Genomic DNA, 26,150 nt, shown 5'->3' on the forward strand with positions numbered 1-26,150 from the left:
TGCAGTTTAAAAGTCACCACAGGTGTGGTTAGTCTAATCCCACGGGTCTGTCAGGGATGGGCAGAAGTTGTGTCTTGAACAGTGCAGGTCAGCTTTTACCAGCTGCTGCTGACAGGGAGACATGGGGCCAATAAACACATAAATATGGTAAACTTGATCTAATGAAAAAATGTATTTAGGGCTAAGGAAAACAAATATAATTCAATACTAGTATTTAGCATGTCCTGTTCTAATGACTTTAGTTACAGGAAGTAACTCTAAAACCAGACTGGGGATTTCAAATGCGTAATAGGATAATAGCTGTTACAAATACTTTCTTACTGAAAACTACTAACTCTGGCAGCACTTTTAAAATGTGTGTTTGTGAAAGGCAGTCACTGAGCAGTGGTGCAGACTGCAGTCAACATTTTGTTCTTCCTAAGATTAGCCACTTAACCTATTTATGTGTATTGAGATAGGATGGCTGCTCTGGCCATGTGTCTTGATTGAAGGAATCGTAGGATTTGATCTCTGAACTAAGTGTAGAAGTCAGCTTAGGCAAAATTTCTAATATTTGTGTAAAATTCCAGTATCAAAATGTAATGTTTTAATGGATTTATTCTATGATGACTGAATTCTAAACACAGTAATTTATACCTAATGCTATTAATTGATGCTGGAATTTTTTTTTCCTTGCAAGTGTGCTAGAATTTTACCCTTTTTAAATTAGTGACTTGATCTCTGTTTCTTTCAGGGATTCACACCTGGTTTCTCAGTAACTGCTGTTTATTAGCTGTCCCGCCTGATGGAATTTTGACACCTGTTTATTTCAGTTATCCAGTGTTTGAAATTCATTGTGACTAATTGCATAAATCACAAGTCTTTGCATGAAATTTAGTAACCAAAACATTTTAACAACAGCAGAACAGCAAATGCCTGCTGGCAGTTTCTGGGTGAACTCCTGTTTGGGAGATGCTCTGCAATGGTCGACACCCACCAACTGGGGCTTTTTATTCATTAATTTAGGAGAACAGCTGATGTGTTTTCTTCTCTAGGTGGTAAATTTAGGAGTCCCAGTGAGTTGTTTCACCAGATTAATGTATGTATTATGTGGTTTGCTAATAGAATGTATCTGCTGCTGTGGGGTTTGGGGTTTGTGTTGGTATCAAAAAGTTTTTGGTGCTAATAATTAGATATTTAAAATTGTGTAGTGAGAAGTTGGTTTAGTAAGAATAAGGAACATATATATAAAATTATCTACTTGTGGGATCTTAACTAGAAGGTCAACATAGATCAGAGCTCTCATGTTGCCATTTATCCACAATGAATATTATCTTTTATTTTGCAATATTATTTTTTATTTCACAGATTATTTTATGTTTCTATATTACTGCTTCCTTGCTGAATGGAAATCATAATAAGTGGCACATATGGGGAAGGACAGTGGCCCTTAAATGAGGGTCTTTTAAAGGCCTTTTAGTCCAGAAGTTACAAGATTTTCTACATTTGCCGCCACTGTATGTTAAAGGATTTGGTCCCTGCCCTTCATGCTAGGCATGTTTTATCTGCCTGTGGAACTGTTTGTGTAGGAGGAAAAAAATGCAATAGCAGGTGACGGGCCTACAGGCCTTTGCATTTTTCCTCTTTATCTGAAACTTTCTTATCATTTCTGGATATAGTTCTCCTTTAAGTCTGAAGGTGTTCACAAAGGAGCAGCTCTGCTCCTCGTGTTTTTTGCTGATATATCGAGACCTGATTTCCACACTGCGTCCGGCATCTCCAAGGCCATCTCACCCCCTCACCAGGTGCTGGCCCAACCAAACACCTCTCCTGGGCTTGCTTGGGACATCAGCAGTTTCCTTGCTTCTCTTGCCCCTTAAAATAATGTCTGGCTGGAAAAAAACACAGCAAGCTGGGAGTAATTACCAGCTTTAACACTGTTTCCAAACTCTGTTTGATGTGATTTTTTTTCCATTATTGATGTTTGTTTAACTTGGAGAGAGACAAATCATTTATAGATTGGTGTAAACGTGGACTTTTAGCACAGATTTTATGATACGTAGCAATGTTTAGCCCAGGTTTTAACACTTTTCAGTATCTCTGTGTGTCTTTGCAAACTAAATATAAATATTTGATTTTTCAGGAGGAGAGGTGGCAGTAGTTGAACACAACAGAAACAATGTAAAGATACAAGAATAACAGCTTGCTTCAGTTTGAACTTTTGCAGAACACTAACAATGATTGCAGAACACTAACAATGATGTCTGGTGCTGCAATCCTTTATTAAAAATATTGAGGAAGGAATTTAAACTTTTAATCTTATGTAGTTACCTTTATGACTTTTATCCCTGCCACTTTGTAAAATAGGTTTCTACAGAAAGCATCATTAAAAGTCAGATTTTTACATGCACAATCTTTGTGTTCTCTTTCAGGACTTGAGTCATCTCGGCCAAATTTAATCCTTGGGTTGGTTATCTGTCAGAAAGGGAAACGTCCTGCCAGTGAGACAGAAAAAATGGAGGAGAAGCGGAGCAGAATTCAAGCACATGAGGAAGCCGAACCATCGCTGTTTTCTAAAGGTCCTCCAGCTTCACAGGAGAAGAAAACTGTGAAATACACACTTTATTCAGGAGACTCCACTGTTAGTACAACACCACCTGGATCTCCTCCTCCACCTCCACCACCACTTCCCGTTCCAGACACCTCAGCAGTGACACCTTCAGTATTAAAAATACTGTCGTCCATTAAAACTGGCCCCACAACTACTGCGACTCCACCAATTTCAACAGCTGCTCCTGCAAGCAGCACTGCCACACACTCGTCATCCTCAAAAACTGCCACACCTCTTGAACACATCCTGCAGACCCTCTTTGGGAAAAAGAAAACTTTTGAGCCCCTTGCCAAGGATTCTGGAACTGTTCAGTCTTCCAGTCAGGAAAGTCAAGCTGCAGCAGACAGTGGGATTTCAGCGGTTCCTCTGTTAGACCCCATTGTGCAGCAGTTTGGGCAGATGTCCAAGGACAAAGCCATAGAAGAGGAGGAGGATGACAGACCTTATGATCCTGAGGAAGAATATGGTCCAGAGAAAGCCTTTGAAATGCAGACTGGTGAAAGTGACAAACGCTACAGTGTGGAAAAGCCATCTGCTACAGCAGAACTAGAGGATGAGGCCTATGATCCAGAGGATGAAACTATCTTGGAAGAAGCAAAAGTTACTGTTGACGATTTACCCAACAAGATGTATACAGACAGTAAAAGCGGTTCTTCAGAAACGTCTGCTTCATTTGTGTCTGATTTATCTGCATCCTCGTCCTTGGTAGAACAGCAAAAAATGTTGGAAGAATTAAACAAACAAATAGAAGAACAGAAAAGGCAGCTAGAGGAACAAGAAGAAGCTCTCAGACAACAAAGAGCAGCTGTTGGTGTTTCAATGGCTCACTTTTCAGTGTCTGATGCTTTAATGTCACCTCCACCAGCAAAAGCTTCCCTAGTAAAGCCTGAACTATTTCATCAGGACCAGCAGGCTGCACAAAAAGTTGATGTACCTTCATCTTTAAATCAGCAAGCACAAGTTTTAAACCAGGGCTGTGACCCAAGGCAGAACAGAGATCCTCGACAGGCTCGAAGGATGGCGACAGAGAACGACAGTTCTGATTCTCGAATAAAGCCGCAGGTAGTACAGAATGAGATATCCACAAGAGAAGTCACTCCAGCAAGTTTTCCAAATGCTTTGCAGACTTCAATTGGTAAGGAAGAGAATGCTTTAATTTCCACTACTCAGCCTGGTTTTACTGCTGATAACTGGGTTTCAAGTGAACAGACATCTATGGTGCCCCAGAAAGACACATCTAACAGCAAATTTGAACACTCCATTCAAGTTACTTTGGAAAACTTGAGTCAAACAGCTTCTGGAGATCCCTCTGCTTCCAAACCCATACGTAAAGTGCTGCTTCCAACACCTCCAAGTACATCTTTTCAGCCTAATTTCTCCACATCAAATGACAGCCCGTCTTTGCAAGATATGCATCAAGTGTCATGGCCAAATGAGCCAAAGGAAGCAATGGGAAGGGATTCCTTTTCAAATACGATGTTTCCTCAGCAGGAAAAGGCAGCTGGACACTTTGAACCAGAGATGGGTCTTTCATCAGTGCAATATGATGAACAAAGAAATCCTCAGTGTCATCAGTTTGTAGAACAAACTGAATCCGCACCAGTTCAGAGTGAAGGTGGACCTCCCCCACAGCACTTTGAGGAAAACCGAGCATTTTCGATGTCTGGGCAGAAAGGGGGACCTCCAATGATGCTCAATGCACCTGGAGGACCTCATGGACCTAATTTTAGAGGGCCGGCACCACACTTCTCTGAAGAGCACGGTTTTCCAAATAATGATGGGCAAAGAGGACCTCAGTCTGGAAGATTTGGAGGTCAAAAGGGTCCCATTCCTTCCTTATTTTCTGCACAGCATGGACCACCTCTTTTTGGTGATAATAGGGGCCCTGCCCCTTATCATGGTGTTCCAAGAGGAATGTCACCATCTCATTTTGAAGATCATAGGGAACCTCACATGGAACAAATGGAATTCTCAGATTCCCAGTATGATGAAATGATGGGACCTCCAGGACAGTTTGAAGGACCAGATTCCCCTCAGTTTATGGGAAACAGAGGACCTTCACCTTTTCCTTTTGGAGGTCAAAGACGACCTCCACCAGGTCAGTTTAAAGGACAGAGAGGAGGGCCTCAGTTTGGAGGTCCAAGAGGTCCAGCCCCAGGTCATTTTGGGGGACCAAGAGGGCCTCACCCAAATCAGTTTGAAGGGCAGAGAGGTCCAGCTCCAAATCATATGCCTGGTCCAAGGGGACTTTTGCCACAGCCATATGAAGAACGGAGAGGGAGCCCACCACCCAGGTTTTCCAACCAGAGAGGTCCAGGACCACATCAGTTTGGAGGACCAAGAGGAGGCACACCTCCAATGTTTCCGGAAGACGATGAACCTCCTTCTAGATTTCATTACCAGGGTCAGTCACCACAAGGTATGAAACCACCCCCGAGACCACTCCTGGATCTTCCAAGCCATCCACCAACTCACAGAAAAGAGATGTGGGAGGAAGGTGGACCATCTGCATCTCTTTCCAATATGTCTGGACCAGGACCTGAGTCAGAAGGGCAGTGGCCCACATCTGACTTCCGAGAAGGCAAAAATCCTGACTATAGAGGCCAGACATTTGAAGGGAGACAGAGAGAGAGATACGAGGGGGGAAATAAAGATAAGGGTTTGGATCAGCCAGAGCCTCAGCAAGGAGATAATCGCCAAGGTAGAGGCTTTGAGGAAAGACGAAGGGATCGAGAACATGGCAGACCTTGGGAAAGAGACCGTGGCAGAAACTGGAGCAGAGACAGGGACTGGGAGAGACACAGAGACAAGGAATGGGATAAAAATAGAGATAGGAGTCAAAATAGAGACAAGGATTCAGAGCGGGGTAAGGACTGGGAAAGAAGCAGAGACCGAGATAGGACAAGAAACAGAGAGAGGGACTCTTACAGAAGACGTGACAGGGAGCGATCAAGAAGCAGAGACAGGGATCGCGACAGAGAGAAAGACAGGGACCGGGATCGAAGCCGGGAAAAGGAAAGGGATCGAGACAGAGATCGAGATCGCGACAGGGAAAGAGGGAAAGATCGCAAAGATAGGAGTAAGAGTAAGGAAACTGGTAAAGAGACAAAGCCAGAAACACCGAAGGAAACTCAGAAACCAGTGGAAACTGAAGCTTCATCTTCCAGCACTCAGTCATAGGACTGTGACTGATACTTCCCACAAATAATACACTTTTGCAACACAGCAAGGACTGCACATCTGTAAATACTGTACATATTCTCACATTTTAAAAAATTCTGTTGTAAAACTAGCCTTACTCAATGTACTGACAAATAAGCAATTTTTGAACAACTGTGAATGAAAATAATCAGATAGGTGAAAAGCAAGAACATATTGGACTTCCACTTGCTGCATTTTGTGCATAATGTTTTTCTTATAAAAATTCACAACGTTACCTGTACTGAAATTTTGTTTTTTCTACTTGCATCTTTATCTTAAAGTTTCCATTTACAGTACAGAAATGGAAAAAGACTAAGAAGAGCATATTGCTTTTTAAGATTATAAAGTTATGTTTTCCAGTAACTTGAATTGTAATTTTATAGGAGAATTTAATTCAGACCTGAGGAGCCATACCTTTACATCTCATTTATGTGATATTCTGGTGTCAAAATTGTTTGTACAGCACACACTAAAAATGTTGGTGTCATGTTTCTTTTATAATGGAAGGATCATTTCTTTAGGAAAAGGTTGCAAAAGAACATTGTTAATGATGACTTGTGACTTATGGAGGATTTGAAAATGGAATGTTATAAACTTAAAGTGCACTATCTTCCTTTTATATGAACATATTTTGGGTCTGGAATCTATCTGTTAAGTGTACAGTAAAGAAACAAGTCACAGTTATTTTCCATGCGGTTTTAAATATCCCATGTTTACAAACCTGTCATTAAAGAAAATACAAGAGCGCCACCTTTATAACCAGCAAAACTTACAAAAGCATCAGACATTTATTTGGAAAAGTGGTAAACCAAAGGAAGGAAGAGCATTTGGTTAAACAGGCCACTAAATCTTCAATTGAACTGATTTAGTGGAGCATTTTTTGGTTTTAAGTTTTGCAGAATTTTTCCACTAATTTAACAAATGTCCCAATTTGATTGAACTTTTCATTATAGAAGTGCTCTTTCACTCTAAAAGGGCTCTTGAAAAATAAATTATACTGCTCTTTTGTTAGGTCCTACTTAGGCTGGCAGTGTATATAAAACTCTCCACTGAAAAAAAGATACAGCTGCATTAAAGTTTAAATTATGGTGGTACATCATGTTGTGATTGAAGAAGGACATTTTTTACAGTGAAAGACATCACATTGCTACTTCCCATGTAGTCCTCAAGCATGGAATTCTGAAGTGTGAAATAAAACCCCACTAGTTTATTTGAATGTGTAAATTAACCACTGGGTAAATATTTTGGTATTTTGCTAAGATAGATTTGGAAATGTAAAATTAGAGTCCTGTAAACATTTTACATCTTGAGGACTATATTACAGGTAGTGTGTGTGTGTGTCACCACAGTCACATTGGTGCATCCTTGAGGTCCTTGCACATCCAGGATTTGCTGGCTGAAGTGATCATCTGGTCTTGAGGGAAAATGGCAACACACAAAGAAATCGTATTAAATGCAAACATCAGCTACGGTGTAAGATTTTTTTTCTTAATAAGATGTTTCTAATTTAAAAACATACATAAAAGTATGCAAAATGTGTGTTTGTTTAGGTTTACTTGATAGAAATTTCTGTAAATTGTATTTTATATGGCAAAATATATCACTGTACATTAAAATATGGGACTTCACAGGTTTTTGTTACTGTAAGTAGAATAAACACCTACAGAGAGCTGTTGTCCATTTCTTAAATGCATATGTATATATTATTTTCTACATTTTGCTGTTTCTCAACAAACCACAAAAGACTGATGGCACAGGGGTTTTGTTTCCTCATAGTTTAATGACAGACATTTTGCAGGATGTCAGAGCAAGCCAATGTTTGATTGCAGCTGTCTAAAAAATACCAAAAAATCTGTGATAATGATTATTTTCTCAGTTCTAAGGCATCCCCTAATTTATTTTACAGGTTTTTTACATTTGAATCAGAATGCTGGGAAGTTGAAGAGTTTTACATTAAAAAAATCTGAAGAAAAGAAAAAGTATTAATTCAGGTCACACCAACTATGAATTTCTTGGCTTTACATTTTTATGAAATAGGTGTTTGGCTTTTCATCTTCTAGGAAATTCTCCTTTAGTAGTTTGGGGAATCTGTTTATGCTTCAGGATGGGTAAATCCATCCTCCCAGAGATCAAGTGACAAAAAAATCAACAGCATAGGCTTCAGTGACTTTGTTAAAGCACAGCTTTATGTAGTTAACAGTCAGCTGGAGTTGGATTTTGCAGCAGCGTTCCTGCATCCTCCACAGCAGCAGGCGGTAAAAGCCAAGCTGAAACCAACATAACGATTTAACTTAATTTACAGAGACTAAAAGTGGTACTGAACGATTGTCCTGCATTGCAAGAAAGACAGGTCTCTGGCTTTGTCCAAACTTTTGGTTAACATGAAAGAAGTCACTATTTTGAGCTTTTATCTATGTTTATACTAAGCTAGCATTTCAAAGCATATATTGATTTTTTTTTCTGTAAAAACCCCTGCAAAGTCTAGAACAATATGAGCAGAAATATTATGTCTATAAAAGGCTGTACTCTTCAAATGTGAGCATTGTAAAGGGGAGCCTGGAGGAGGATTAGAGGAGAGTGTGTATTGAGTTCAGTGTGCACAAAACTGCTCTTAAAATTTCTGGGTTTGTGTCTGGATGGAAATCACGAGTGAGATTGTCGGACTGTGGCTGCATTTCGTGGAAATGTCAGTGCACGATGCCTTGGGACTTTTCCCCTCTGTTTTCCCACCCGTACCCCGGACCGGGACCCATCGCTGCCCCGGTCGGGCTCTCCCCGCGGGGTTCGGGGCTGAGGCGGCCCCAGGGCCCCTCCTGGAGAACGACAAGAGATTCCCATTAATCCAGCCGGTTTTTCCCGGTAATCCAGCCGGTTTTGTTGCCTTTTCCTTCTGGCACCGGGACCCTGGTTGCCCTCCCGTGTGGCTGGTGACGCTGTTGGTGCAGTCCCCTCAGCGCGGCCGAGCCCTGCCCGTCGCTCTCCGCGAGCTTTCCATTAGAACAAAGCCAAGTAACAGCGTTTGGCCAAAGGCTAAGCACCCATCAGGTTCAACGAGTCAAAATTCGGCTTTAACAGCGCGCAACCCAGCCGAGCGCCGCAAATCAGCTAAAACATTAAACCGTGCGTCCAGAACCTGAAATACGTCTGGAAACACGTCTGGAAACACGCGTTTCAGCCACACGTTCTCCGCCATTACCTCCTCACAGCACCGGCACCGCCGGCCCGGGGCCCGTTCCGGGTCAGTTTCAGCCCTGAGGGGGCGGGCGGGGGGCGGGGCAGGCTCCGCCTCAGGGGCGGGGCGGGGCGGGGCGCGCGGCCCCGCGCGCGGGCGGCGGTTACGCGCAGCCGTTGGCGGCGGCGCGCGGCGCGCTCGGGCAGCGCTCGGCCGGGCTGAGGGGCCGCGCGTCCCCTCCCGCCCCGCCCGGCCCGGCCCCGCCCGGCCCGGCTCCCCACGGCTCCCCCCGGCCGCGGGGGCTCCGTTCCCGCCCGCCCGGGCTTGCCCCGCAGCCGTCCGGGCGTTGTCTCAGGGGGTGGCCAGGCCGCAGAGTGCCCGCAGCCTCCCCCGCCGAGGCCGGGGCGGGGACAGGTGAAGGCCGTTTGTCGTGAGCAGCTGTGCTGGAGGGGGAGGGAGGGTCTCACCCGGGGGGGAGACATGGTCAGGGCGTCAGGTACCCCGCCAGCGGCAGCTCGGTCCCCGCTCTGTTACCTCGCCAATCAGTGTTAAGTGCAATTTTTTCTGCCTTCGGGTTTGTTTTTTTGTTGTTGTTGTTTTGTTTTGTTTTGTTTTTTAATGGATAGTACTGACAATTGTTGAAGGTTTTATGGTTTTCTGTTGAAAGGGACATTGGTACTGATTAGGTTTGCTGTAGCCATGTCAGGATCAGCCCCCGAGGAGCCTCAGACCATTCCTCAGAGCCCAGCTAGTGTTCCTGACCCCGCTCCCGTTGCTGTCGGACCTGGAGGCTCAAGTGACAGTTCCTTTGGTGAGCAAAACCTTGGCTTCTCCACCCCCGAGGCCAGCCTGGTGGAGATGATGGACATTGAGTACACCCAGCTGCAGCACATACTTTGCTCGCACACGGAGGCTCAGAGTAGTGAAGGAGAAGTGGAAGCCAGGCTCAGCGCTTTCTCCTCGCCTGGCCCCTCTGCAGACCCCCCTCTGCAGCAGCCCTCCCCCAGCACCAGTCAGGACGGGGGCTCCTCCAACAGCTCTGGGAACCAGTCGGTCTGCCCAGTTACCTGTCAGTCAGGGTTGCCTTGTGACAGCTACTGGCCGAATTCTAACCCACACCTGGGCTATGCTGACTTGCAGGAGCTCAGGATGATGTTACTTAGCGAGTCCAACCTCCCTGTGAACCCAAGAGAGAAAGGCAGCAGTAGCTCTGTAGACGTCTCGGGATGCAGTGTAGCAAAAGCTAAACAGGGTGAAAATTTCTTGGGGGAGAATAAGGAAAACGTATTTGTTGAAAATTCGGCACTGGCACCAGAGGTTAGATCTAAACCTGCAGTCAGAGCTCGGTTGGAAGACAGATTCAACAGCAGCCCGACAGAAAACCCCAGATGTCAAGAACCCCAAGAATCTGGAGTAACTCTTAACAAGTGTGTTGCAATTACTTTTAGTTTATGTTGTTAAACTATGTATCATGTCGTTCAAGAGTGATTTGCTAAGTGAAACCTAAGAATAGTGCTTGTTTTATTGACGGGTTGGGCTTTGTTAAGCTGTGCCATCAAATGAGGCTGCGACTCCACTGAGCTCAGCTTAGGCCCCTCTGATTATTGCAAAAATGGTGCAGCATGGAGTTCCAAAATTAATTACTTTGCTACTCTATTCTTGATAATACATACTGTAAATAAAGGCAAGAAAGCATTACTTGGTTTTAATATGCAGCTTGCTAAAAGCAAAGTAGATTTTTGATCATAATACTAATAGATTCAAATTATAATGTGGAGACATGACTATGGGGAAAACATTGAGCAAAAATATTGCTTTACAGGCTAACTCTGTACCTGTCTTAATGTGCTGACAAAATGTTTTATTGAGGTGTGAAGCACCTTGTTACTGCACAGAATGAAATACCTCCTTGGCTGATTTTTCTTCTTTTATTTGGCCCCTGAAGTGGGCAATATGGCAATAACAGTGATTTCTGTTTACAGTAAATGAAAGTGGTTTCTTGGTGATAGTTTTTAGAATATTTGTAGCTGTAGTTTATTTCTGCACTCATTTTCAAGCAGTCAGCCTGGTATGTTTTCTGTGTTTGTTTGTTTTTGTCTGAAGTTTAGTGACATTGATCCGCCAGCCCTCAGAAGTGGTGGGTGTTCCTCTTCACCAGCAAGGGAACAGGTGTGCTGCACTAGGGAAAAATAAGGCTGCACCTGCCACACATTCCTTACCATTTACTTACCCATTCTTTACCATGAATGCATGTTCTGCTGCTGGAAGTGCTAATCCTTCCCAAGCACAGGTAACTCTCCTCTGCCAACTTCCAATGCTGATGATATTAACTTCCCGGGTGTAGTAGAATTCTGAAGGTTTGTGCTGGAGCATGGCTGGGTTTGAATAGGGATGATCAGAATTATCTGTAATCCAATTTATTTATTAATCTTCAAGACAATTAAGTCGCTTTTGTGGCATTTGTAATTATGTGTGTCCCAGTAATGAGCAGTAGGCCATCAGATTTCTTTTTTACTAGAATTTATTTGTTTATCATCAGTTTCATATGTGCAGGACAAGAAGGAGACCATTTTCTGTAGTTCTTTTCTTTCTAATTAATTTTGATAATAAAGATATTTCCCCCTCCACAACTTGCAGTAGCCTCTGAAGCAAAAGTGATAACATGGCACTGAGAGATGTCAGAGGTATCCCTAAAATTCATTACTCTGTCAAAACCCCATGGTTGTGTGTATGTGGGATTTACTCTGCATGAAGAAGTAGTTTAAGAAGCTGACAGAAAGACATCAAAATAGTCTCTTTTGTTTTAATGTATATGGCCTTTAAGTATTTCCTTTTTGTTTTCACAGACCTGTGGAACATCTTGCACTATTTTGGAAGCTGCCAAACATCAAGACCTTGGGATACCTAAGACATTCCCTTTTCTCTATCAGGAAGTTGAATCCACAAAACAGACAGTAGGTGCTATAAATAAAGCTTTGCCTGAGGAAGTTTGGATTAAAGTTGGAGGTAAACCATTTATCTTATTTTTGCTTAGTTTTCTCTTTTTCTTCAAATCTATTTTTTTTCTGAATTTCTGCCTTTTCTGTAATTAATATGATTTTAATGAATGTGGGAGGTTAGGTTTTTGTTAGAAGTGCTCAGTTGGCAACATTGGGCTAGATTTCTCCAAGAAAGTTCAACCTGTGAATTTAGCTGTACTTTCAAAATTGTTTAGCACTTCTGGCTTGAAATGAGGAGACTTGAGGTTACAAAGTACCTTTGAAAATCTGGGCCTTAGGTCAGCAGCTGGTTTCTTTAGAATCATAGAATTTAAGGTTGGAAAAAACCTCCAAGATCATTGAGTCCAGCCTTTGACCAACCACCACCAAACCCCATGGCAGAGAGGTACGTTCTGTGCCCCCAAAACTGACCCAGTCAGTATCAAATGAGGAGTGTTTAAGGGGCTGCCTCAAGTGCTCTCCAAAGGCAGGCATGATCTCAGTTGGCTCTCAGAGAAAATAGAAGCTGTGTGGATTTTGAAATAGCAAGCAGTGCCTTAGGTCTTCTGCAGGACATGTCTTCGTGTAGGAATCAGTGGAGGCTGGCAGTAAAGCTTCAGATTATTCCACATAAATAAAGCACCACAGAAACTTCCCATGATCACTGTTTTCAGGTTAGTGGGAGAGTAATAAATGGGTCATTCTTTTCATCTTTATTTGTCCAACAAGACACCTTATGCAAGCAAGCCATAAACAGAAGTTGCAGCAGAATAAATCTGTTGGATGCAAACATGGATCGCAAACCTCTCGGTGAGATTCGGAACAACAACCAGAGCACTGCAGCTGCCCAGGGCCCCTGGCAGTCAGCACAGCCCAGCTCCAGTGTGCAGGTACACAGTGGTTCCCAGGATGGAAGCGCCCAGAGAAGGGAAAGGCACAACCGCCTGGAGAGAGACAGGAGGTAATGCTGGGAGCAGGGGCCATGAAACACCTCTTGAAGCCTAAAATACTGGTACTGCAATACTCTGATTATCCAGAGTAAATGTTAACTTGGCATATCCTGTGTTAGCTCCGAGAAAAAGCAGCGCAGGAGGTGGAGGTTTGGTGTTTGTTAGAGGGGAAAAAAACAAATCTGTTTCATTGTGATTGTCTTTGTGTCTTTACTCCGTAAACAAACAAAAAGAGATTTCAAAACATTTCACCCATTCTGTAAAGGTAAGGTGACTAGTGTGTAACCAAACTAATACACAAAGCTTATAGCAGTCTCAAGCCCGTGGCTGGTGGTACACGTGAGTAGCCTTCCTGTTTTTTGTATTGTTCCCTTCCCTCTGGCCCGTGGTTGATAACTTTGGTGTTTGCCTGCAGGCGCAGGATCCGGGTTTGTTGTGATGAGCTCAATCTCCTCGTTCCCTTCTGCACGATTGACACTGACAAGGCAACAACTTTGCAGTGGACAACTGCATTCCTCAAGTACATTCAGGAAAGGCACGGTGACTCCCTGAAGCAGGTCTGAAATTTCATTTCATATAACTGAGATGCAAAGCTTCTGCTTGATGCTGTTTGTGAAGAACCCACCATATCCTTGAACCTTCCTATTTTTTTTTTTTTTTAATTTCAGCTGTTTGAGTTCACTAGTGAGAAATGACAGGCTGTCCTCAGTCAGTGCTTACAAATTGGATTTTAAAATTAATTTTTTTTTTAGTTACCCAATTCTTGAGCATGATCCTGTTTGGGCAACAATATAAAATTAAGGTCATCTTCAATCATTCCTCCCTTCCTTCACTTTCACTATTTTCTACCTCTTTCACAGGCTTCTAGTTAGCTCAGGGAGGGGGATCAAAGCTACGTGCTCACACTGTATTGAGTGGGTGAGCAGAGTTAAAAGGTTACATGCCTTAAAAGCAGCTCCTGTTCTCAGTAGTAGTTGCAGCTCCAGAGTAATTCTGGCTCTGCCAAGAATTTTAGTAGGGTGTGTATTGGAAAACCTGCTGGTCTAGATATGGGTAGGGCTCCTCTTCCTTCCTATTGAAGGCACTAATGAAACAAAAGCATCCATCTCAAGTAGATATCTACATTAAATATAACATTTATCTTTTGTATTTTGTTTTTCGAAGGAATTTGAGACTGTGTTCTGTGGTAAAACAGGCAGGAGACTAAAAATTGGAAGACCAGACTCGTGTATAATGTGTCCAGCACAGGAAAACCGCACAGCTATGGAGACCAAATAGCCTGACCTGCCCACCCTGAATTGTGTGACAAAAGTCCAAACTCTGTTTTATTCTTTCCATTTACATGCTGAATATGAATTTGAAAGTGTAACTTGTAAATATGTATAAACAGAAATTTAAAGGAAATTTAATTTCGAAATTTATTTTCATTGCAAAAGGGAATTAACTACCAGCAATGGAAATCAGTGCCCTGTTCAAGGGGCTTTGGGACCAGAAGCTACAAGAAAATGTCATGACTAAGTATTTTAACCCTATAGTTATACAAACTTTGCTTGTCATCCTGCTTTGGGCTCTTATTTAATTTTTTGCTTGTACTTTCTTTTTTAAAGATGATGCACTACAGATTGGAAGAGTTCTAGAACATCCATGTGCCTGTTATTTTAATGGCTAGATGCAAACTCATTCTTCCAGTGTAAAAAGAAACTAAAGTTATCATATTATAATGCCCATTTTTCCCTTTAAAATGTAAATATTATATTGGTTATATTTGGACAAGTGCATAGTTTCTAAACTGTGTGTATTATGAAGTTTGCATTTGCATACATATTTAACATAATTAGCTCCAAAGAGTAGTGCAATGGTGTTGGCATTTTAAAATTCAGTACTATTTTTAATGTTTGCCACACAGCTGTCCAACAGGTTCTTGTGTTGTTACTTTACACCAAAAATGGCATATTTTAAACAGTAGATATTTAAATGCACAAACTATTTTTATATTTAAAGAGAAATATGATGCTTCGTTCATAGGCTTTGGCATAGAGGATAGAAATAGAACTGTGTGTGAGCTGAGAGTGGTTTTATTAATTTTTTTAAAATAGATGATGCTAGCAGGTTTTAAAGTATAAAATGTTCTACCAAAATTAATACTGGTTTAAATCACGGATAAGAACAATTGTGCAGCAATTTATGTCCAAACAATCCTAGCAAAACCAGTTCTGAAAAACGGAGTTTAGCGAAGTTAATTTGATTTGTATAATGACACTTACAACATCACAAAGAAAAGGTTTAAAAAAATCTCCTTTTATTTTTACAACAGTTCATACAGGTGGTTTTGGCTGGACTTTAAAAGAGCATCCTTGCTTTACAAGAGCATCCTTTCAGGTGGGGTTCCATCACAATTACTGTGCAAAATTACTGTGCAAAAAACAACTACTGTGCTGAAGTAGAGGTCATGAAAATGCTGTTTTTTCATTTCCTTCATTATCATATGGAAATATACAAAAACTCTTCCCTGGAAATTAAAATATTTACATTACTCCTTTTGCAGAATTTGCTTGCAAGAGGATTACTGTTTACTTGTCATGGCAAATATCTGAGGTGCAATCTGAAAATTTCTAACTGGCAGCACAGGCTTAAGCAATGGTCATTCCTTAGGCCAGAAGGTTCAGATGTTAAAAGACAAGATATTGAAATGACTGATTTCCACTGATGGAAGAGGCAGCTCTGTGCCTGAGTGCCTTAACAACGTGTCTGAGTGCACAAACAAACCTGCAGGACTGAAGTCAGTGGGAGCAGCACCAAGGAATTCAATGGAAAAGGCTCAAACTTTCTTAACAAAAGGTCGTGATCTTTAGTACATGGGGGGTGATGGTAAAAAGGAGAAATGCTTCCTCTTGCAGGTCTCTTGAGCAAAGGGAGGAAGGAAAGGTGAGGTTGTTTAGCAGTAAAAATTCTGGAAAATAATTGGGGGGAAGAAATGATAGTCATAAAGCAACTTTAATTAAAGTTTTCATCTGATGCTTTCTTTTTCATAGAACTGTGTCAAAGTCTCCACTTAACAGAATAGAAGGAGCATCTGTCCTTTTAGCACTAGAAGGATTCTGTTTTCTTACCATACACTGTTTATTTAAATATTCAGTCACTTCTTCACTTCTTGTACTGTTGGTTTATGATTTTTTGGAAGTTGATGCTGCAACAGCTCCCATGCAAGCTGACGTGTCACATATTCCTGGAGTTCCCTGAGCCCCAGTAGTCCCAGGAGTGCCAGGATCCCCTGGCAGCCCGGGTTCACCCTGAGCACCATCACGGCCATTTTTCGTAATTCCAGGCACACCAGGTGGTCCTAAACAAGAGAGGGGAAAGATGCATGAAATATTTCCATCTCTTCTTTTTTAATATCTGTATATATGTGTTGCTTTTAGAGATCTTAATATACTTTGAGTGTCTGTACATCACACTTGTTATGGCCTGTTGAGCACAAGGTGTTTTCAATAAATTTACCCTGGATCTGGAGTATGTGCTTTGGATTTCTTTATGCCTAATTTGGTCAAGGGATGTTTTTATGGGTGAGCTTAGAGTTTATTAGTTATATTTAGTGTTATTAGTTTATTATTTATTTATTTATGGATTAATGCAATTATTCGATGGAAGATTCTGAGACAACAGAGTATAAATAAAATTTTATGATATAAATTTTGTGGAAGAATTTAAGATAACATAGTTGTAAATGTTTTGGCTTTATGAAATTCTGTGAATGGAGAGCCTGCTTTTTATTCAGTGTAGAAGTGCAATCCCAATTAGAAAAGCTGCTTTAACATGTGAGCAAAATAAAGAATTTTCTTCCAAGTTTCTAACAGATATTCATTAATTTTCATAAATTAATCTTGAATCTTTTAATAAAGGAATCATCAGGAAGCAGGCACTATCCTTTCCCTTCATCTGGAGAGCCTCAGCCTTGTCACACACCTTTAAATTAGTGATGATAATCTATTGCCATCAACAGGCAGAGCTGTCCCTCCTCAGCCTTCAGTGATGCAGCATTAAATTATTTCCCCACACTTACCCTGCAGTCCCTGGTCTCCATCAGGCCCATCGATACCTTGGCCAACAGGTCCTTTATCTCCCTTTTCACCAGTGTCACCTTTAATCACAAACACAGTTTCCACAGTGAGTTGGAGCCAGGGACAGGAAGGGGAGAGAACAAGAGAAGCTACAAATCCTCTGGATGTCACAGGGATCTCTGCTTACATGGCACCCCTCAAGATGCAGCACACCATCTAGAAACTCCACCCAGGCCTGACCTCTTCCCCCCAGTGCTGAATTCAGTACAAGTTCACCATTTATTTCAGTGGCCATAAAAGAGAAACAAATTGTTTCAGTCTGAACTTGCCTCTGGGTCCAGGATCACCAAGCTCTCCCGTTGGCCCTCTGTATCCAGGGGGCCCTCGAGGACCAGGATGCCCAACACTTCCCACGGTTCCAGGAGGACCTGGGGGCCCAGCTGGGCCAGGCCGTCCTGTCATTCCAGGAGCCAGGGGCTTCCTCAGGTTAGCAGCCAACTGGGCAATTTGCTCTGAAAAACACAATCAGACACTGCATCTCCAACGTTTGCACTCTTTCTTTGGGCAGAACTTCCTGCCACTACTCGTGGCAGAAGGAAACACTGAATCTGTCCTTTCAGCTCTTTTTTTTTTTTACATCTCCATAAATGGATATTTTAATAATCTGTAGGGTTGATTATTCCTGCTTCTAAAACCACTTTAAAGGATGTCAAGTATTCTTAGTAATGACACTTAAATAATTAAAACAAGCTTCCTGAAGCAAACTTTCAGAGTTAACCTCATGCCAAACAGGGAATGAACCTCCAAAAGTAAAACAGTCACTTTGAAGAAAGAAGGACATTTCCTGAGGACCTGCTCCAAGGAAATGAGTTGCACTGAGGAGAGGTGAAGTTCAGAATGACACAGGTTAGGGCAGGAGGTCTCACACAACACTTGTGCCAAAGCTGCTTTCAGTGCATTTTGACCATTGCCATTATGAATAATTTAAAAATACTAATTTTAGAACAGCAAAAGATATCTCCAACAAGGTGACCTCCCGAATAACTTCCTCACGCTAGAGGTCAATGGTTCTTTTTAATATGAAAACAGAAAATTAACAAATCCCATTTTATGTTCAGGATCTACTCATCTGGTAATTAAAGTCAGTTTTCTCTCAGTAATACTCACCATTTATCATTTCCCCACAGAGTTCTCTGATATGTTGCTCACTGGCCTCTTTGCCCTGCAGTTAACAGAAGAATTTGTCCTTGTAGAAACCTCCTTATCAACAAGCAGCCCTGGCAGAAGCTGCAGGACATAAAACACATTTCCAGGAGCTCGGGAAGCAGCACAGGGTCCTGCATGAAGAGCAGGGAGTTCTTTCCCTTCTTCAAAAGGTGACAGCTTCCCCTCACAACTCTGCTGTAGGAATGGCAGAGATGAATTTTAATGTTAGGCCAGATATTTAATCCAGGGTTTATTTGGCCTTATTCTTGCCTGCTGAAATGCAGGAGCTTATTTTTTGGAGAGCATCCAAACCCCACAATCCATTTATTCACTTCACAGGCTCCCTGAGTGTGCTGCATAAGCAGCAGATACTTACAGGAGGTCCAGGTTTTCCTGTGATGCCAGGGACACCCCTCTCCCCCTGGTGACCCATGGGTCCTGGATGTCCTGGGATCCCTGGTGCTCCAGCTGTCCCGTTAGGTCCTTTGACACCTTTTGGACCAAGTTCTCCTCTTTTTCCTGGCTGCGGGGAAGAATAACAAAAAAACAACAACAACAAAAAACCCCACAACAAACAAACAAACGAACAAAAAAAACAAAAAAAACCACAACAAAACCACTTGAAATTGAAGTTATGGTTCATTCTTTTCTCCTGGGGGTTAAGACTTTCTTTAAGTTTCCTGAATGGATTTGGGCTCAGCTACATTTCTTTCATCCTAAGGGTGTTTCTGCATACATAGGTCATGAGGAGTCTTTGTTACAGCAAAATTATCAAACAGATTTCAATATTTTGAATGCCACAACCCCCCATTTTTCTCACAGATTTTATAGCATGATTGTGAGGAAAGCCTGCTTCTAGGGAATGACACCAGAGCAGTTTATTCTGCGGTTATAAAGATGCAATGGTCATGCTTACTCTTAAATCCTTTGGAGAATGAGCTCCCAGTGTCTGACACTTACCTCTCCTTTTTGGCCAGGGGGTCCAAAGGGACCCTGTCAGAAAGAAAAGGGAAATAAGAAAGAGTGATTAATTCAGCAAATGCACATCTGAAGCCCAATCTCCCAAGCTGATGTGATGTGCGCAAGGCTTGGGCTGCCTTCTTTTCACAGCAGGGTTGGAGATCTCAGGTGTTTTATTCCAACTGATCATAGTGATCCATGGCTTTCTGGACCCATCTGTTATTTGAGGGGTCAACTGCACTGAATTTAAAGACACCTACCAGCTCTCCTTTGTCACCTGGGAGGCCATCTGCTCCAGCAAAGCCCTGAAAGAGAGACCAGAGTTAACACTGCACCTACTGCTGACAGCAAGGATCACCCCGAGGCAGGATAACGTGAGGGAGATGGGGGTTCTCAGCAGCCACAGCTGCTCCAGCAGGAGGGATTTCTCTCTTCCCAAAGCTGGGCTCCACAGCAGCTGCTGCCCTGCTGATGAGGGCACGTGTGGCACAAGGCAGCTGGCATGAGGACTGGGTGTCCTTTGCAACAAGCTGGCACCTGGATGAAAGGCTGAATTCACACGGATGAGAACCGTGATGGGGTGGCCATGAAAGACATCCACAGGCTGGCACTGACATTCTTCAAGCAGGGAACATAAACTTCAGCTCCCCTTGCTGTGTCTCACAGAAAACAGGGTTTGCAGCCACAGCCAAATGATGGGTGTCCCTGTTCTCATGGCCTCCTGAGCAGAACAGCTTCATCCCACCCTCAAACTGCAGTGATCTCTTGGTGAGGAACATCCCTCTCGACCCCTGGGGACAGGAATGCAAGAGTGTCCAAAACTCTGGTGACATCCACTGTACCAGCCAGGACAGGGAGCATCCCTTTGCTGCTCACCTCCAGCCAGCAGCAGCCTGAGCAATCTGAGCATGACTGGGGTGACACAAATCCCTGCAATCACTGCCCTTCCCCAGGCAGAGCTGGCTCATCACAGAGCTCTGTTATTAGAGCAGATAATGAACATTGTTATGGTGACTCCATGGCTTTCCAGAGGAAGTTATCCCAAGACAAACAGAGATCGGGTTGGTCTATCCCCTTAGCAACAAAACAGAGTTTTGTTATCAGAGTTACCACTGATACTGATATAAACCAAACCAGCAAGGCTTGCTAGGAAAGCCTCACTTTCTGCAGGAACACAATCACATATTAATGAAAGCCATATATTTGATGAAAACTGGCCCAAAAGCTCATTGCTGAGATGAAACCAAGTGTGGAAGTTAAGCAGAAAAAAGTATAAGATTAAATTGGTTCATTAGTGTGCCAAGCTTTGAGGTTAGGGTGAAATATCCCTCATCAGGCACATGAAGTTGAAGAAAAGCTGCACTTCTAAACTTAACTCGGGAGGAATTTGATGTGAGGAGCTCCTGCACAGATCCTTGTGGCTACAAAACACTCAGGGTTTGTACCACAGCATTTTCATGAGTCTCCATTGGAACAGACAACATCTGTGCCAATGCAGGGAAAACGGGACCAAAGAAGGTTTTGGTTTCTGCTGCAGAGTATTTTCATTTGTGGAAGAGAAAGCCATTTGTGCTGTCAAAGGCTGTCTCTGAAATTCGGTTCAAATGCCTCTGCTGACAACAGCATGAAAGTTTTCACTTACCTGGTTTCCCTTGGGACCAGGAACACCAAGAGGACCCTGAAAATAAGAAAGAGAAAGGAGGCAGATGAGCTCAAACTGTTACTTCCCTGTGAATTGCTGGTGTGGTCAGACACTCGCTCAGCAAGGAGCCAGAATCAGTCTCCCAGCTGCCAAGAGAGTACAAATCTCATTGACACTTCCTAGAACTAAGGAGGGATTTAAGCACCCCTGCTAGCTCTGTGACACTCTCCACAGCCCCTGGTTTGTGTTGTGGGATGATTTCTCAGCCTGTGATGTGAGGAAGAGCTTGGATTTGCTTGTGGTATAAAACAGAAAAGAATATTTTCATACCACAGGAGGGAAGAGCCAAGACTTTTTTTTCAGGGCCTAATTAGACTGTCAGTTTTCCTAGGATTTGCAATTAGGTGCTCCTGATTTAAAGATTCATGGAACAACATGGCCATAGGAATAAAATATATTTAGATGATGAACTAATTATCACCTTGGGAATAATGCAGGTAATTTGGAAAATCCTTCTATCTTTATCTACCTGACATTCACAGAGAGACATTTTCAGCCTTATTGATGATTTTTCTGCTCCATAGAGCAGAGTCAACAAGGAGTTCAGGACAACCCCAGATTTGTTTCTCTACTGCAAATTCTACATGTGAAATTCAGCCATTTTACCCTTCAAGCAGGATTTCTACAGCACACTCATCAATCTGGCATCTGCAAACTGATCTTTTTTTATTAACTAGATGTAGAGATGGCCCAGCAGAACAGAATCTTTGAGGACAAACACACACAACAAAGACATTTTATTTTGCTCAATTCAAGCACTAAGCTAAAAAGAAGGGGGATTTCTGTTAATGAAAAATAACTCAGAGAAACAGACAATGGAGTGTAGAAATGCAAGAGTGGCTGAAACTTTATAACACCTGTTTTATATTTGCTGATGGCAAAAGCAATATATTCCTTTCTGAACATTTTCATCTAAATTTTATACCTCTGACTTCACAGAGTCTCAAGGATCCATGAAACTTTATGGCAATAAATCCAGTTCAGTCACTCAAGACCAAGTCCTGCAAGGAATACCCCCTTAAAGACAAGCCTAGCCCAGAGGATTTTAATTCAAAACTCTAATTCACTGCAATGGTAATTCCTAGCAGCAGGAACAAGGAATTCAGGACTGCCAGTCCTGTGTCTTCACACATTTAATCTGTTCAGTTAAAAAAAACTCATGGTTTTGTCCAGGCATTTAGTGCTCCAGTAGGGAGCCCAGACAGGCAATGCCCCAGATGGCTGCTGGCATCCAGAATCCTCAGGAATTTCATCACAATAAAAATCCTTAGGAAAAATATTTGTCTATTGCTGCCTCAGTCAGCAACAACAGTCAAACCCTTCCCCTCCTCATACCCCACTCCAGCAAGATGGTTGATGTATTTTATCTCAACATTATTCTGTATCTTACAGTCAAATGTACTAAACCACTCATATGTCTCATTCCAGCAAACACATTTACTGAAATTCTGGTCTGTACTCCTGACCACAGTCAGCCCAAGGACTGTGAAAAAGCCTGTCAGTACTCAGTTAGTTCAGGCATGAAGGGATTTTGCTTTTTTCACAGAAAAGTCTCAGTTGATTTCAGGAGAGTTTGATGAGTTGGCTGCAGCTGGGACAGGGTAACTGCATCCATCCTGTGAGTGCAGCTCTCTTTATCCACGTCAGGACCAGCAGTAAAGCAAGCCCAGCACAGACCTCTGGGTTCTTTGTGTGTGCCCAGCACCACCCCCAGCAGCACAGGCTGTTTGTTCAGGCTATAAAAACACAATCTGAGGGTTTAGGGTCAACCCAGCACCACCACCATGCTCACCACTAAACCACGTCCTCAAGGGCCACATCCACACCTTGTCTGAACACTTCCAGGGATGGCGACCACCACTTCCATGGGCAGCCTGTTCCAATGCTTTTCAACCCTTTCTGTGAAAAATATTCCTAATATCTAATTTAAACATCCCCTGGTGCAGCTTGAGGCCGTTTCCTCTCATTCTGAGCAACCAACAATCACATCTTAGAGTAACTACACTGAACTTCAGAGCTAGAAATAAAACCTAGATTATTTTTTATTGCTTTAAGCAAAACATTCTCCCTCCTTCTGCTTAGAGCAGCTCCCTGGGTGCTTCCTGCAGGGGCCTCTTCCCCTCTGAATGTACATTTTTCACCACAGCAAAGCCCTGAATGCAGTCCAGAGCCCCACAGCTCCACAATAATGTTCCTGTTTCACACTTCCAGCTCACAGTCACTCCAAGAGGCTTTTATAAACCTGCCTGGAGCCAGCACAGAAGGACCATTGTGGAACCCCTGTGGTGCTGCTGCAGTTACTTACACAGAAAGCAACTTAAAGAATTTAAAAAAAAAAAAAAAAATTCACCCTAAAGGGGAGGAGGGAGCTGGTGAACACATGGCTCCTGTTCTCCTGCAAGCTCCCAACAAATGCTGCTCACTTTGCCCTGATGGATTCTTTCAAATGAAAATGAATTCATTTAAATGAAAATTCACATTTATTGTGAGATGGGATGCCTAAGTGTTTTGCTGTTCAGAAATAAAAGTCACTGATAAAACTGTAATTTAAAAAAACCCCAGAGAGTCTAATCAAGTATCTGAGTTACAAAAATTCATGAAGCATCTCTCTTGTGCTCCTGGGGAGTGAGGCTTTGGTGGAATCAGTGTAAGGAACATGGAAAAATCCCAAATATTCTCTATTCTGGCTAGGATAGGGCCTGGAATTCACTTTTAAACAATCCACCCTGTCTGAAAATAGTGGGAGTTTCTGAAGTGAAATAGAAACCAAGAACAGAGGGAACAAGATGCATGAGCCCTGCTGCCTGCCCTAAGGTCTGACTTGGGCAGCCTCAGGGAAGGCTACACCAGGTTTTGGGAACCCATTACCCCCTAAATCCCCACCCCAAAGAGGAATTAGTCCCAGGTGTCTTGTCCTTACCCTGTCACCTGTCTCTCCACGGATCCCAGTCGGGCCAGGAAGGCCAGGCTCACCACTGGCACCTTTGGGCCCCTGTTGGGAAAACAACAAAAACCAAGCTACAGCTTACAGTGCCAGAAACCCTGCACCCTTCAGCACCCTGGAAGTTCAGCAGTCTCCACAATGTGTTCAGAAAGGTTATTTTTGGATGACCTCTCTCCCTTTTCCCCCAGGACCTGGGGACCACCTGTGTTGGTTGGTACAGCTCATTCCAGCTTCTCTCCTGGTCCACAGCCAAGCTCAGGCACGTGCCAAGGTGCTCTAACCTTTGGCCGGGGTTTTTCAGTAAAAAAACCTCTTAAAACCAATAAACCTTCAATATCTGTGCTCCCACAAGTGATGCTCCCCTCTTCCAGTGCCAGTGGGGAGTGGAGATTGGAGGTCCCACACCCTGGGAGAAGGAAGAGAAATACTGGAGACCTCAGTACAGCAAAAGGGAGGAGGAGTTCACTGAAGAAATACAGGCAGAGTGGACCAGATCAAGGAGAAATTGAGGTGTCTTGACAAAGACCAAACTCAAAAAAAACCCATAAAATAATTTGGGTTGGAAGGGACCTTAAAACTCAAACTCAGCTCATTCCAGCCCCTGCCATGGGCTGGGACACCTTCCACCAGAGCAGGCTGGCCAGGGCTCCATCCAAGCTGGCTTTGGACACTTCCAGGGATGGGGCAGCCACAGCTTCCCTGGGCACCCTGTGCCAGGGAACAGGCTCACAGCTCAATCCCTCCCTCTGCAAACAAACACTAAATAGAAATTGCTCCTGCAGGCAGCTTATCTGGCCTTGTGCTCTTTCCACCATCCCGTGGTAACGAAGGTGTCACACTGGTTCTGACAAATGGGAAGACATTTCTTCCTTTCCCCCACTGCCATCAGCCAACTGTCTGGCCAAAGGTTTGCAGAGAACACCATGCCCAAAATCACCCCTCTCATCACACTGACCTGGAAACCTCTGACACCACGGGCTCCTATGGGGCCTTGGAGGCCAAGGGGTCCCTGGAAAGAGAGAGAGCAGCTTTGGTAAGGAGAAAAAGCAGGGCCAGGTAAGTCAGTTGTGCCATTAAACTGGCAGAGTGCAGTTCTGTGTGCAGCACTTTGCCCATGGCACTGCTGCTGAACCACTGCAAAGTGGTGTTTGGTGTTTGCTGAGCTTTGGTAATTGCATTGTTATTAACAGAAGGGCTTATTTGGATAATCAGTGCTTAAGAACATACCATGCTCATGAGCAGTAGAGATCAGGGACAGCAAAAAGTGGCAGCGTGGTAGAACATAGGCAACATCCATTGGAGGGATCTGCTGTGCCAATATTATGCTTTTAATTGATTGCAAGGAACTACTGAAAAACATGTGCTGCAGGCCCTTGGAAATGAAAAATGGCAATTGCATCCATTTGCTTGGACATCCTTGGTTCCAGCAATGTACAAAATGGCAGCAGTTTTTGTTGCCAGAGCAGAGGTTTTTAAGAGCTCACCAGACAGGACATGAATGTTACCATTAGGAGTCTCTAGTGCTTTCTCCTGAGAAAAATCACATATCCAATAAAGATCTTGGATAAAAAAAAAACCCCTAAGTAATTTAGGCATTTAAATCTCATTTTGTAAACTGTCTTCTTGAAATAGATGCCTTCAGCAAGCTTCTGTCATGAGGCAGGGCTGCAGCTTTGGCTCCTTTCACTGCCATCCCTGCTGGGTGGAGCATTCAGGGGCACACAAACCTCAAACTGGCCACTGGCATAAAGCAGCATCGTCCTCAAAGAGCTGAACAACTGTTCAGATATTTGTGTGGTTACTGGTTTCCACTTTGTTTTCTGCTTGTAATTCAGTAAGGATCTTTGAAAGTAATAAATACAAAGCTTTAGGAAAGTTGAGTTAAATTACATCAAATACGACTCTGCTGAGCTGCTGGTGGGAGCTGGAGGGACCTGACAGGTTCTGAGAAACCCTTGGTACTCAGAGCTAAAAAAACCCAAATTGTTTTGAGCCAAACAGCCTTAACAATGGAAAAATCCTGTACCTCTCTTGGAACAGCCCAGTCTTCACTAATAAATTATGATTCTAATAAAACAAATCAGAAATGAGAAGTCCAGGTTAGACATAACCATGGGTTCAGCTACAACTGCACCAACACAATTAGCTCAACTGCTTTTGCTTTTTGGTTGTAATAAGGTGGTATCTTTTGTGAGGCCAGCCATTTTGATGAAAAATTGCAGACATAAAAGCAAACATTATTAATACAGTTTATTTCTAAAGCTGATTTCCCTCTCCTTGAAAGTTAAAGCAGCAGCTGCTCACAAACAATAAATCATGCAGTTCAATTTCTTCCAAGTGTCACGTACCAGAAATCATATTAGACTTGCTGTAGGCTCCTGGATTTCAA

At 43.0% G+C, this 26,150-nt stretch overlaps 3 protein-coding genes across 6 annotated transcripts in view; 2 read left to right on the top strand and 1 right to left on the bottom strand.

Annotated features, from left to right (window-relative positions):
• DIDO1 (death inducer-obliterator 1) overlaps positions 1-7,450 on the top strand; it is a 52,535-nt gene extending 45,085 nt beyond the window's left edge. For all 3 annotated transcript variants that reach the window (XM_062505019.1, XM_062505020.1, XM_062505018.1), the window contains one exon: positions 2,412-7,450. In XM_062505019.1, the coding sequence (XP_062361003.1) occupies positions 2,412-5,770 (3,359 nt within the window). In that variant the 3' untranslated portion in view covers positions 5,771-7,450. The remainder of the gene's footprint in view (positions 1-2,411) is intronic.
• A 1,760-nt stretch (positions 7,451-9,210) lies between these two features.
• TCFL5 (transcription factor like 5) lies at positions 9,211-14,169 on the top strand. The gene is made up of 6 exons (XM_062505142.1): positions 9,211-10,390; positions 11,067-11,253; positions 11,810-11,969; positions 12,671-12,902; positions 13,307-13,448; positions 14,056-14,169. Exons 1-6 carry the CDS (start codon positions 9,663-9,665, stop codon positions 14,167-14,169), a joined length of 1,563 nt encoding a protein of 520 aa, XP_062361126.1. The 5' UTR covers positions 9,211-9,662.
• A 1,038-nt stretch (positions 14,170-15,207) lies between these two features.
• COL9A3 (collagen type IX alpha 3 chain) overlaps positions 15,208-26,150 on the bottom strand; it is a 35,557-nt gene continuing 24,614 nt past the window's right edge. The window contains exons 25-35 of one of the 2 annotated variants that reach the window (XR_009933789.1): positions 24,717-24,770; positions 23,738-23,809; positions 20,758-20,793; positions 19,376-19,420; positions 19,116-19,148; positions 18,532-18,678; positions 18,117-18,171; positions 17,279-17,461; positions 16,952-17,029; positions 16,002-16,231; positions 15,208-15,841 (exon numbers count right to left, since the gene is read on the bottom strand). Coding sequence is in view for 1 of the 2 variants with exons in the window: in XM_062505326.1 (XP_062361310.1) it covers positions 16,056-16,231; positions 16,952-17,029; positions 17,279-17,461; positions 18,117-18,171; positions 18,532-18,678; positions 19,116-19,148; positions 19,376-19,420; positions 20,758-20,793; positions 23,738-23,809; positions 24,717-24,770 (879 nt within the window). In the remaining variant the exon portion in view is untranslated. Of the gene's footprint in view, positions 16,232-16,951; positions 17,030-17,278; positions 17,462-18,116; positions 18,172-18,531; positions 18,679-19,115; positions 19,149-19,375; positions 19,421-20,757; positions 20,794-23,737; positions 23,810-24,716; positions 24,771-26,150 lie in introns of both variants that reach the window. The other variant, XM_062505326.1, reaches the window with a different exon arrangement.

The sequence above is a fragment of the Cinclus cinclus genome, chromosome 18, assembly GCF_963662255.1.
Source record: "Cinclus cinclus chromosome 18, bCinCin1.1, whole genome shotgun sequence".
In the NCBI taxonomy this organism is placed as follows: Eukaryota; Metazoa; Chordata; class Aves; order Passeriformes; family Cinclidae; genus Cinclus; species Cinclus cinclus.